Source organism: Syngnathus floridae, chromosome 17, assembly GCF_059516105.1.
Source record: "Syngnathus floridae isolate MCC-2025c chromosome 17, RoL_Sflo_1.0, whole genome shotgun sequence".
Lineage (NCBI taxonomy): Eukaryota > Metazoa > Chordata > Actinopteri > Syngnathiformes > Syngnathidae > Syngnathus > Syngnathus floridae.
Window position 1 is genome coordinate 6943695 of NC_142429.1, and position 12069 is coordinate 6955763.

The 12069-nt window shown below is 46.4% G+C and overlaps 1 protein-coding gene across 3 annotated transcripts; it reads right to left on the minus strand.

Moving 5' to 3' along the window:
• Positions 1 to 117: 117 nt before the first annotated feature.
• Positions 118 to 11679, minus strand: sun1b (Sad1 and UNC84 domain containing 1b). 3 transcript variants are annotated; one of them, XM_088357699.1, is made up of 23 exons: positions 11441 to 11679; positions 9732 to 9829; positions 6535 to 6717; positions 6233 to 6465; positions 5899 to 6162; positions 5684 to 5821; positions 5393 to 5512; positions 5164 to 5247; positions 4633 to 4743; positions 4428 to 4547; positions 4245 to 4338; positions 4114 to 4172; positions 3769 to 3965; positions 3426 to 3689; positions 3265 to 3357; positions 3063 to 3151; positions 2839 to 2983; positions 2328 to 2642; positions 2145 to 2229; positions 1928 to 2043; positions 1690 to 1857; positions 1500 to 1592; positions 118 to 1387 (listed from the first exon to the last, which is right to left on the minus strand). In XM_088357699.1, exons 2-23 carry the CDS (start codon positions 9812 to 9814, stop codon positions 1271 to 1273), a joined length of 3171 nt encoding a protein of 1056 aa, XP_088213825.1. In that variant the 5' UTR covers positions 9815 to 9829; positions 11441 to 11679; the 3' UTR covers positions 118 to 1270. The 3 variants fall into 3 exon arrangements, with proteins under 3 accessions (XP_088213825.1, XP_088213822.1, XP_088213823.1); XM_088357696.1 differs by lacking the exon at positions 11441 to 11679 and adding an exon at positions 10106 to 11327; XM_088357697.1 differs by lacking the exon at positions 11441 to 11679 and adding an exon at positions 10106 to 11326 and having other exon boundaries at positions 5393 to 5509.
• Between the last annotated feature and the right edge of the window lie 390 nt (positions 11680 to 12069).

Below are 12069 nucleotides of genomic sequence, written 5' to 3' on the forward strand. Positions count from 1 at the left end.
CATGAAAGTGGATTATATGGATGACGACTCATTAGCTGGTCTGCCATTGTAAAGTTAAAATTTTTCATTTCCAAAACCGATACGCTGCAATTTCATTTAATTGCATGAACTTCACGATTCAAAATTAAGCTCTTTATTGGAATATATTCCAAAGCACTTGTCTTACGACAACCAAAAATAGCCATTTATCTTTTTTCTTAAAAAAAACAAAATTAAACCCCAAGATGCTTTCAAAATGCACTAAATAGCTTTCGACAAAATATACAAGGCAGAATTCGTATACCACAGTCATCAATTGACCTCGTAATAAATAGGAAAGTGGGATAAAACATTTTTTGTACAAAATTTAGGCATTCCACTTATATTTGCAATCAAAATCACAAGTCAACCCCTCTCAATTAAAGAACGACTACATCTGCAGTGCATCCTTACAAAAACATCATTCAACCAAAACAAACTGGCAAAAATAATAGACAATAGCGATAGGTTGTTCTGATATAAATCAACACTGATGAAAGCAGATTTCATAAAAATACCGACTATATGATGGACATCAAATATACAGGTTACATTCGGCCTAAGTCTCGGATAAAAGGAAGCGGATAACTTAGCTTAAAGGAAAGAGGAACAGAATGTTATTTTTAAAGAAAAAAACTCCACGAGCGTAATTAAGATTCTAACCATTCCAAATTGATTGCCAATTGGAGATCCGGGCACATGACTTTCAGAGGCAACACTCTCTTAAAAGCTGTTGTTAAAAGAAAATTGCGAGAGAAAGTCCATCCAACATTACACTGACGCATTTTGTCTATGGTGATTACTTTACAGAGCGGAAGAACCTCCGCAAGTGGGTTGCAGTGTCCTTAAAGGGTGAAATGCATCATAAAGTAGTAAATCATTCCGATCAGCTGGTGGAATAAAATGGATGACCACGCACAATGGCCAGTAAAATAAAAACAGGTACAAAAAAAAACAAATAAACAGGCCAAATCCCAAAAAAAAGCAGGATGAGAGGAAGGAGGGAGCGAAGGTTTCATTTTGGGTGGTTTGAGTTAGTCTTGTGCCCTCGTAAGTTCATTCAGTGCAAGATGTCTCTTAGGAAATCAAAGTTCTTGTCCTCAAGTCTCCATTTGGATGTCTCTGTTATGCTTTCAGCACAAAAAAAAAAAGAAATAAAACCTGCCACCATCTGGTCAGCCTCACATCCACGAGGACTTCAGAGCGCCTTTGCTGTATGTACAACAGTTTTTTGTGTTTCGTAGTGGTTGGTTCACTGAGGGCGAGGTTCTCCGTGGACTCGAAAGCGATATAAGCAAGTGTAGTCGGGATGCCCCCAGTTGGACATCACCTGGACCTCCATGACTTGGAAAGTCTTCTCCGTCGGCTCCTGGAAGTTAAAAAAGGGCCAAAGTGGCGCCAGTGTATAGTGTGACGTAATGTACGCAATACAGCAAAAAACGATTAATCGGCAAACCCTACGATAAAATAATTCAAATAACCTTAACAGGGAAGATTTGCAGCGATTCTCCGTCTTCCTGGTAGGTGTAGTGACCGAGCAACTCGCCTTCTTCTTGGTACTCGTCATCCAGTCCCTGTGGGAAGGATGGCAAAAAGAAAAAAAAAAAAAATCACTGACAGCCTGTTGATTTTTAAAAAAAAATATTATTCATAATAGATCACGCTTCTTACAAAGACTGTGAAGTTACGAGGGGCACTGCTGATGTTCCCGGTGGGGGACAGCGCTTTGGGAATATGTTCCAAGCAGAAGGACGTGGGCCGGATTCTCATGGAAAGCCGGATCACGAGGTAACCCTGTGAGCCTTTGAACGCCCAGCAGTTGCCTGGGTACATGTCAGGCTGATGGAGCGGAAAGCAAAGTGTTCTGAAATATCCTTTGGGTTCAGGCATCTGCACATGTAAAACCCACCTGGATGACAACTCGAGGGGACTGGGAGAAGTACCAGAGCGGGACCCCAAAGAGACTCATGAGGGCTGTCTTGGTCTCGTGTGTCTCTGAACAGCGAGTGCTGAGGATGCTCCCGCCTGAATATACCAATGGCGGAGAACAGTGACAAAGAAGTGATGAACAAGAGGATCAAAAGCCACAATCCATCTGGCACGGACACAATCATGAACTTTCTTACCTCCAGACTCCAGGGCATAGTCCACCAGACCGGTCTTGTCCTGCGAGTAGAGCTTCAGCACATTCTGGGCGATCAATTTTACTTGCTGGGATAAACAACACACAATAATACATGAATGAAAACCTTTCAGTGTAAATTACAGTTAGCAAAAATATCTTTGCCAATGCATTCTACTTCCTCTACCTCTTCCGACAGGCACTCGGTCGAGGCAGCGTTCTGCACCGTGACGGTCGCCGCGCCAGCGATGGACGCGGCCTTGAACTCGGCCTCGCTGAGAGTCTCGACACGGCTCAGCTGCAGCTGCCGAGAAACGTTGCTCAGGATGCTCTGCTCCAGGGCAACCAGCGACGCCCGCAGGTCGGGTGTGGTGGCGTAGCGCTGGGAGAGCCAGACCACCAGAGATTCGGGCAATTCCTCCTGAGACTCATCTGACGAGCCGCTGCCGAAGAAGAGAGCGTGCAACTCCTTACGCACTTGGGAGGAAACCTGAGCCGACATCTGGAAAGAGAAGGCATTGAAATTAAGAGGGGAAAAAAAAGTGCTTTGCTGCCATCTTCTGGCATCTTTAAATATTTTTGGGTGGGTGGTGCCAGTTGAAAATTCCCCACCCAAGGCAAAAAAAATAAATAAAAATTAATTAGACATGATTAAGACATCTTTTGCTGTACGACATATGATGAATGCTCCGTCTTACCGTCTCCTGCAGCGAGTCCAGCTGTTCACACTTGCCCCTGCATCCCATGACGGCGTGGAGGTCCTGCCTGACTTTGACCAAATCCATCTCAAGTCTTTGCACCTCGGCCTGCAACGCATCGTGCGTCTCCTGCTTCACTCCCACACTGCGGCGGCAACAGCGAGGCAAAACACATCAGAGCTACTCCTCGCAAATAAAATCATCAGTGTGTGTGTTTATGGTACCTAAGAGGAGGCGTGTCTACTGCTGGAGCGACGCCGACTTCGATTTTCTCTTTGTCAAGTTCATATTGCTGCTGCCTCTGTTGCACGGTCTACAAAAACAACAAGATAAAATATTTATAAAACAGAAAAAATAAGAAAGTAATTGTCACTGGCTAATGTTTCTTCAACTGCTTTCCTTGCAGGCGTGCAGAAGCAAGCATACCTCAGTCTTGGCAGCCAGAGCGCCGAGCAGCAGTTCCACCTCGGCCAACCGTGTCGTGTGACTCCCTTGTAACGCTTTGAGCTGCTCTTCGTTCTGCGGGGATGCCAAATGACAGTTGACGCTCAACTCACATCAGCAAGATATAATTTGTGTTTACAGACCTGCTCTCTGAGGGCGTGGTCCTCTCTCAGCTCTCCTCGCAACACGCCCAGCCTCTGCTCCAGCAGGGACGACACCCACAGTCCCAGCGTCTTCTTGTCGGTCTCAGCGTGGAGCTTCTCCCTCAGCGTGGCGTACAGAGCCATTATATCCGTGTGCTTCTGCTCCTGCTTCTGCTCGCTCTGCTGGACTCGCTGCCACAGGAGCGCTAGCTGGCGCTCCAGACGCTCGAGGCGCTCCATGTCCAAACTCGAGACTACAATTGGCTGAGGAGAAAAAAAACCCACACAATTAGAAAACAAGACATGGTGGTTTATAATTCTTCACTTTTACAATCCAACCCACTGGCGCTTGTGAAACGGGAGCTGAGGTCTGGAACTCTGCAGCAGGTACAGGAACCGGAGCAGATACAGGAACCGGAGCAGAGGCTGGCATTAAGATAGACAGGTACGTGATCAGGGAGGAAGGACGCCACTCGGTGAGGTTTGCGGCCGGTAAGTAGCTGAGCAGGACGGCGACGGGCGGGCTCCACAGCCACCAAGCTGAATGACAAGAACAAGAAAAAATGCTGAATTAATTGGTGTAGGTTTGTGCAACATTTAAAAATAGAAATAAAAAGGCTTTATGGTATAAAATGTATTGGCGGGAATTGTTACAAAAAAAGAAATAAGCTAGTTTTTAACAACTCACCTAAGAGGAGCAGGAGCGGCAGTAAAAGCAGGAGGAGCTTCCAGAGTTTTGGAAGGCACCTAGAAGTAAAACATGAAACAAAAAGAAATTAAGAATACACACACACAAAAAAAAGCCATGTTGGCTCTTACCGTGTCAGAAAGAAGACGTTGAGGAGAGCCGCGAGGGATGCAAGGTGGTACCAGCCACTGGCGAGAAACCACAGAAGACCCCGGCCTGCCTTCCCTGTGGGCGGATTGACGTAAAAACACGACGGCAACATCATCAGAACCTTAAAGATGATTTCAAGGGCGACAAAAGAACACATGACCAACCTGGAGCCGCTAGGATTGTCCACAGCAACGTAAGCAGTCTCTGCGTCAGCGTGCTGACCCCTGAGCCCAAAGCTTTAGCGCCTCTCACCGCGTAGTGACCCGGCCGGAGGAAGCAGTAACCTGGAAACGGAAGCAGTTATTTGTCACGGCTTGCGTTCGAATATTCATCGACATCATTTGGGCATTAATAGGAGCGCTGGTCAACCTGCGCAAGCCAGAAGGCTCCACAGCGCTTCCGCCAGGCGCCGGGACCTGGAGGACTGAGTGACGAGGACGGTGTGCGTCTCAAAGGACTGCTTCCCTTTACAGTCATCACCTGCGTGCAGCAAAACCACGGCAAGCAAAATCAAAGTGCACACAGAAAAACCAACATGCATGAATTGTCAGATAAGCAAAATGGAAAAAGGAATAAAAAAAGAAATGACGTAAGTTAGCAAAAAAAAAAAAAGCATGCACAAGTGCGGGCTGCCACGAACATCTTGCTGACCCCTCAACAAGTATATTCACTTGTGTTTACATATTGGACTAGCGGAGATGGATAAAGCATTGAGTTCCATGTCTAAAATGTCAAACAGCCTAAAAATGAGTCAACAAGTTGCCGAGCAGTCAAAGCGGTTCACACAACCTCTGCAGAATGACCCCGACACAGGTCACGCAGGTCACATTAATTCTGTCAATCAACAGACAACAGGCAGTGTGAGTGTGTGTGTGTGTGTGTGTGTGTGAACGCCCTTACATAGGGAACCATTGAGATTGAGATGTGATGCATCTTCTGTCACCAGATCTTTAACATTCATGCTCCCACAGTAACTCGAGTGAGCTGAAAGACACACAAAGCTCATTTTTATTTGAATGTTGCGATAAAAATGCACAACAAAATCAACAAAAGGAAAACTAATGAATACTATAAATGTACTGAGATTTGAGGTGGAGCTATGACCTTATGTTAAGAACGGGGGCGTTACCTTGTACTTGAGAGTTTTCAGAGCTGTCGCCCATCACCCTGCGCTTGAGTAGCCACACTTGGGACAAACTGGAGGACGCCGTCTGTCTCAGGGAGTCCGTGCATGACGCAAAGACGCCTGCTGGAAACACGCGGTCTTCGTCAAAATACACACACGGCAGTATCAAGACAGAAAAAAAAAATATATATATTAAAGAGTGTTAACCCAATTCCTACACAAGGTTAAAGGCTCTCCCTAGTGGTGCAAGTTCAAACTGCAACTATTTTAATGGAGGTCGTTGGAATTGTCTACCTCTTCCTTGTGTGCCGCTTGTGGTTCGTGTGTGTAGCCAGAGCACGCTGTTGTAAAGCATGGTGAAGATGGACACAAAAGGAGCCAGGACTTTTTTGCTCAGACGCACGCACGTATTGGACACTGACGTTAGGATGCCTAAGGAGAAAAAAAAAAACATCTCAATGGAATGAAGCAACTTTCCAGCCATGTGCATTTGATGCAAATCTTCGCACCTGTCTTGTTCTTCTGACTCCTGTCTCTGGTGTATATAGTTGCGAAAGGTGACGACGAGTAGTAGAGGGAATCGGCGCACGCTCCTTCGGCGCGAGACGACGGCGATGATGTCGATGACGTGTGCGTGATGAGGGAGTCGTTCTTTTCAGAATGGAAGGAGCAGTCTTTGCAGATGAAGCCGTTGGCGTGCGTCACGTAGGATTTGGAAGCATCCACGTCGCCGTTGACGTTGGACGAGCTGTGCACGGAGTGGGACGTCCTTCCTGTGGAGGACACGTTTATGTTTTTTAGTACACGTATCTTGTAATGGTCATCTCTATTTTCTAAACTGACCCCAGATGCCGTCGACTGACGTCGTGGTGGTCGTGACGGTGCGCTGTCTCAGGTGGTCGGCGGCGCCGTCACGCAGGTTGCCGGCAAACGCCGCCGCGTTGCTTTCCTCCACCCTGGTGCTGCTGCTTATCGGGGTGCTGATGGCGGAGAAGCTGAGGTGCTGCCTGGGCGTGTCGGCTTGGCTCAGGGACAACGACAAGGTGTTGGACTGCAGCTTTCTCCCCCGTAGCGTCCTGTAAAAGAAAAAAAAATCTTAAAGACCAATCTGATATTTTGACTTTTATTTCCTTCAAGACACTTGCCGTGACTCTTTCCTGGAAGCATAGCTGCTCTGGCTTCTGGTGTAGTCCATAAGGCTGTCGTTACCATGGTGATCGGCCATGTTTTGCAGACGCAGGCTCCGCCGTGACATCCTGGGCGACTCGTAGACCGGAGCAATCTGGTGCTCCTTCTCAAACTCTAAGGCTGCCGTCGAGTAGCTGGAGCTGCGGAGACGAGCGCAAGAGTTGAAGAAAAACAACTTTAAGGAGGAATCCCAGACCGCTTCAAATGAGGACACAGTTTGCACTTCAGAGGAGCCGGATAAAACAAAACCAAGCTAGGACAGCACGGAGAGAGAAATTAAAGCTGGCACGCCAGCAGCTTAGCCAACAGGAAGTGACTCAGCCACAAGGCAAAACAAGACAACAATAGAAGGCAGCGTGTGGTGCACGCTTCACTGCCTAATGGAAACACAGGCTGGCATCATTTCCCCAAAGTACTCACTCACATTGACAAGCAAAAGCAATGCAGCGGCCGGTGATCCGAAAGGCAGCATAAAAGTTGTAAATTGAAAGCTGCTGTGGATCACGCTGCGCTGAGTCACAGGGCCACACCCACCCGGCCAGCACAGCGCTGGAGGCACACACGCCAACACAAACACAGAGCACTGGAAAGACACTACTTTAACTGCCATTAGAGGAAAATAGATCAAAATTATTCAACTGTCAGCCATGATAGCCAGCCACTCATTCATTTACTCGGATTACATTCACAACTAGTACAGGCAATCTAGAGTCCTAAATGAATTTAACATCAAACTCCATCTAGAGTCCTAAATGAATTGAACATCAAACTCCACAAACTGATTAAAATGGAATATAATGCTATTAAAATACATGCAATTGGATGAATTTTGCCAGTTTGTAATAAATAAATCAATAAATGAAGCCTCTGGGATATCCTTGACCCCCTCATGGAAGGGGAAAAAAAAAAACTAGCTCTGGCAGTTTTTTTAAGCAAGTTTATTATTAGCAAAACATACCATTGTAAGCGAAACTGTGAATGGCGCGGCGGGCGCACGTGCACACGTCTGTGGACCTGATCTCCAAGCTAAAGCCTGAGGATTACACAGCGTCGCCTCCATCCAATTACGTGCTTTGTTGTTTACTCAGCATCTCTCCAACAAACTTATAGGATAGTGTTTAAAATGTGTTTCATCTGATCAACTAATTATTTTCCATATCGACACTTCCGCCGCTCGCTCTCAGGCAGCTCCGCCAGCCCACATCGGTGATATAAATAGAGACTACGCTTTTAGAAGCAAGAGAAGAAGGCAAGACAGCCAAGCATGGACATCAAAGATGTCGGACAATCAGCCCTCCTTGCATAACGCCAGGTTTTGATGGCCTTCCCACACTCAGTGGGCACTGCCGGTGATCTTGCGTCAGAGGCACGCAACTCAAAGTATCTTATCGGATGGAGCTATTTTTCTTCTGGCAGGTGGAGTGCTAACCAGGCTTGTCCACTTGAATCAAACAAACATAATTCCCTCCGTGACAAAGACATTAAAAGTTGGTTTGCTGCCACTAAATGGGCGTACTACCCACTCACATGCTGCCTTCTTTGCATACTGAATTTAAAAAAAAAAAAAAAAAAAACACCCATCATGGCATTAGGGAAAATAACTACCGTGAGGCTGAAGGTTCTAACAAGCTGGACTTTAGCTAATGAATCACATTCATGGGACATGTCCAACTGAACGTTCTAACAAGCTGGACTTTAGCTAATGAATCACATTCATGGGACATGTCCAAATACAAAATGAACAGCACGCTGACATCTTGCTCGCCGGGACTGCAACAGAGCAACCAAAATCCTCTCAGGATCCACAAGCCCGTGTTTACAAGCATTTGGGAAGGGAGAGACAAATATGGTGGGCTGCTAAATTGCCATCCGACTCCCACTTGGCACAGATTAGCATCATTGGATCCCACCCTCGGACTTTTCGTCTCTCTGTTTGACTTCAGTCAGAATGTCACAATCACACTCACAAGGCGCCAATGTTTGGGTTGCATTCCTTAGCGTCGTCTTGCCAAGTGTGATCGGATCTTGACAAGTTCACATAAAAAAAAAAAAAAAGGGGGTAAACAAATCTATTTTTTTGCAACTGGATTATTTTGTTGTTTAGTATTCACAAAGGTCTGTTGTCTCTTGAGGAAAAAAACTGCACTGGAGGCCCCCCTGACCCACTTCCAGCACCATCAAATATGAAGGCCCTCTGTGAGTGCAACAGAGCGCAACCTTCTCTGCTCTGCAAAAAGAGACACTTTCAATCCAGATTGTAAACGTTCTGGCCTTGTACATTCTATTTATGATTAACTCGGATTTGCAAGTGAAAAACGGTCATATTTGACTACTCGGTGGTCCGACTGCACTTCTATTCAGTGTCGTAAACGCTTGGTTTGTTCATCTCGACACATTGACGTTTTGGCGACGGTATGAAATGCAAATCGAGCCACAGCCACAAAAAAATTAGAACATCCGTTTAGAGTTTGGACATCGTGTCCACATACAAATTGCTTAAAAGAAAAACACACAGCATAGCTTGTTCTGCTCACAATGGTGTAGAAAGGGTTCTTCTAAATTCTAATCCGGGATCAGGGCCATGCTTGTGACGGCGAGGTTCATTCTGGTCCACCTGGCTGTCAGATTCTGAGCGACTCTTTTCAAAGTAGATTGCCACCAAACTATTTGAACACCAAGCCCAACAACGTATTTAAAAAATGACCACCTGAACGTTTTCAGCTCACTTGTGAAAAATGTACGATGAAAGGCATATTTGCACAGACAGGCAGTAAATTTACTAAACATTCTTGCTCTTGACTAATGGGACATCATTTTGGCATCGCCATTTTTCCACATGCACAAACCGACTCGACCACACCCACGCTACAATGCACTCCATTTTTGATCAATATAAGCTTCTAATATTCCGAACATTCCGTGAGCCAACCATCGAATCATCCAAATCACTTCCCCACGTAATACTTCGAATAAAAAACCACAAACTGAGCTTTTCAACAAAGCCTATTTGTGTTCCTTTCGAATCTCTCAAAGCGGGACGAATCCTCAACGCAACGCCGACAAAATATTTCCTCTTCAAATAACTCGAGCGGAGCGGGTGAACTTGATCGGCAACAAGTTGCTCTGCTGAGCTCACGCGTGCCAGAGGTCTCACCTGAGGGAGTAGGTATAGCCGGTGTTCTCCGGAGCACACTGCGGCGGCGTGTATGTGTGCAGTTGGGAAAAATCCATGGTCATTCTTCTTTGCTTAGACTGCAAGAGTCAGGATGCAGGGGGTAGGGTCAGCCCACGCTGACATAATGTAGGGAGATTAGCACAAACACACGCACACACTGTCTTGTTCAGCCTGTCTCTTTTGTCTTAAACCACTCAACTAGCAACTCTAAAAAGACACAATAACGCCGATAAACTCCAGAACAATTTGCTCTAGCTGCTATGTAGTTTCTGTTCAACGTCAGGCAAAACAACAACCCGGGCAGGCCCGACACACAGCAGGAACAATGACACTGTCATGGTGGCCGTCTTAACCTTTTCCTCCATGTTGCCGCCGTTGACTGGAACCGATAAGCGGTCGTGTCCCCCCTGTGGTAGTGACTGACGGGCGAGCAGATCCTCTTAGTCCTCCAGCCGTCTCCAGGCTGAAGCTACTACTTGTGTGTGTGAGCTTGGCACACAGGGAAGAGAGTGTTATGAAACTGAGGGGTGTGGCCAGTTTTCTTTTTTTCTTTTAGGGAAACGGGCGGGAAAACACAAGGCAGTGAAGTTGTACTTGACACATTGGAACCTGCATTTTCAGATTGGGTAAACACAATTGGTTATAAGCCAAGAACTTGTGGCTAACTGCTAACAGCTAGTTAAGTGCATGGATGGTGTGCTAAATGAATTATGTTGAATTTAGCTCCACAATTTCCATGAGCATTTTGCTATTTTTGCACTTTTCCACCCTTACAACTTGCTGTCAACAAACTTTCTTACTTTGTAGCTGATTTTTACATTTTTAGAGACTCCTGGTTGTTTTATAAAAGAGGGACACTATTTTCTGTCTGTGGGTCCCCTCAGGTACATAACCAAGCCACATTAGTGAAGACAATCTTCCTCACAGAGCTGCCAGAATAATAACTTTTTTTTTTTTAAACTCACGCTTTCTTGGGGATTTTCTTTTCGTGCAGACACAAATGCAAACAAACAGATGGCCAAATCCTGCAATCCCACCGCTTGAGTCTCAGCTCATAATTGTTTCAAATCAGGACCCTTGAGTCCAAAAGAGGGATAAGCTGGAGCAAAGATCCAAAAACCAGGAGGGGGGCGATCAGCTCTTAACTAAGCCAAGAGTTTTTTTTTTTTTGCAATCTCATTCGATGAAGATGACTTATCTCAGTGCCAACCAAAGCACCCCAAACAAGCTTCCAAAATTGCGGCTTTGCTAACCTTCGTTATTACAAAGAGACAGGTTGAACATTGCACTCTCTCTCTCTCTGAGAAACACACCGGCACCCTCGCACTTGTGTTGACCATAAACGTGCAGCACGCCGACACTTTGACAAGTGTAGTATGTCTGCTCTGTACGTCAGCTTTGCTCGCTCCTTTACGCCAAACCACCTGCAAGCCAGCCGCTGGCCTTAAAACAACGACGGGGTAGCGAGCGTCAAATCGGTGACAGCACTCGACCAGCTGCACACGGACGGCAACATGGTCCGTCCGGCCGTGCTAAATTTAGAAGCGTTTTTTGGGACCAGCCGACATACTGACTAATAATCGAAGTGGTTATGCAGCGCAAATTTGGACGTTAATGAGCTTATTTTCTAGCCAGATTTGATCGTACTTGTTCCACGGCGTTGTGCACGTTCTAGTACCATAACTTGCCCGTGTACTGCGAATCCGTGCACGGTAGCATCATCCTAAAGCGATTCCCAAAATCCACCGCTGACCGTCGACGCGCTAAACTCCCTCTGGTGGCATTCCCGTAGATAAAAAACACAAAAAACAAAGCGTCCTTTTGGTTTGTGGCGCGACCTTGTGCTCTCTTCAACGCGATCGAAAGTTGCGAACTGAAGTGAGTGTGTGGTGTTGTTTCCAAAATGGCTTCCCGAGCGGACAAAGCACACAAGGATGGCTGCTGTGATGCTGTGCGGCTGATCCTCCCACTCGGCACAACCGCCTCAAATCCATTGGAGGAGCCGATGTGCCGCCTGACAGCTGCCGGGGCTGCACTCACTCGCCAGCCGACAGTTACATTCAATAGGAGCAAGTTGCATTCTTTAGCAGGGCCAGTTTGCAAATCACATACGTGCACACTTGCAGCATTCAATCACACGGGAGGGACAGTTACACTTGCAAAGACAATCACTCAATTGTGAGCTGACAACTGGGCCCTGTGGCGGTTCTTGAATAGTAGACAGTGTGCAAAATCCCCCTTTGCCACCCCCCCCAACAACAACCAAAAAAACAATCACGCAAGACAACCCACAGCAGCAATTAATTTTCAGCTGTTC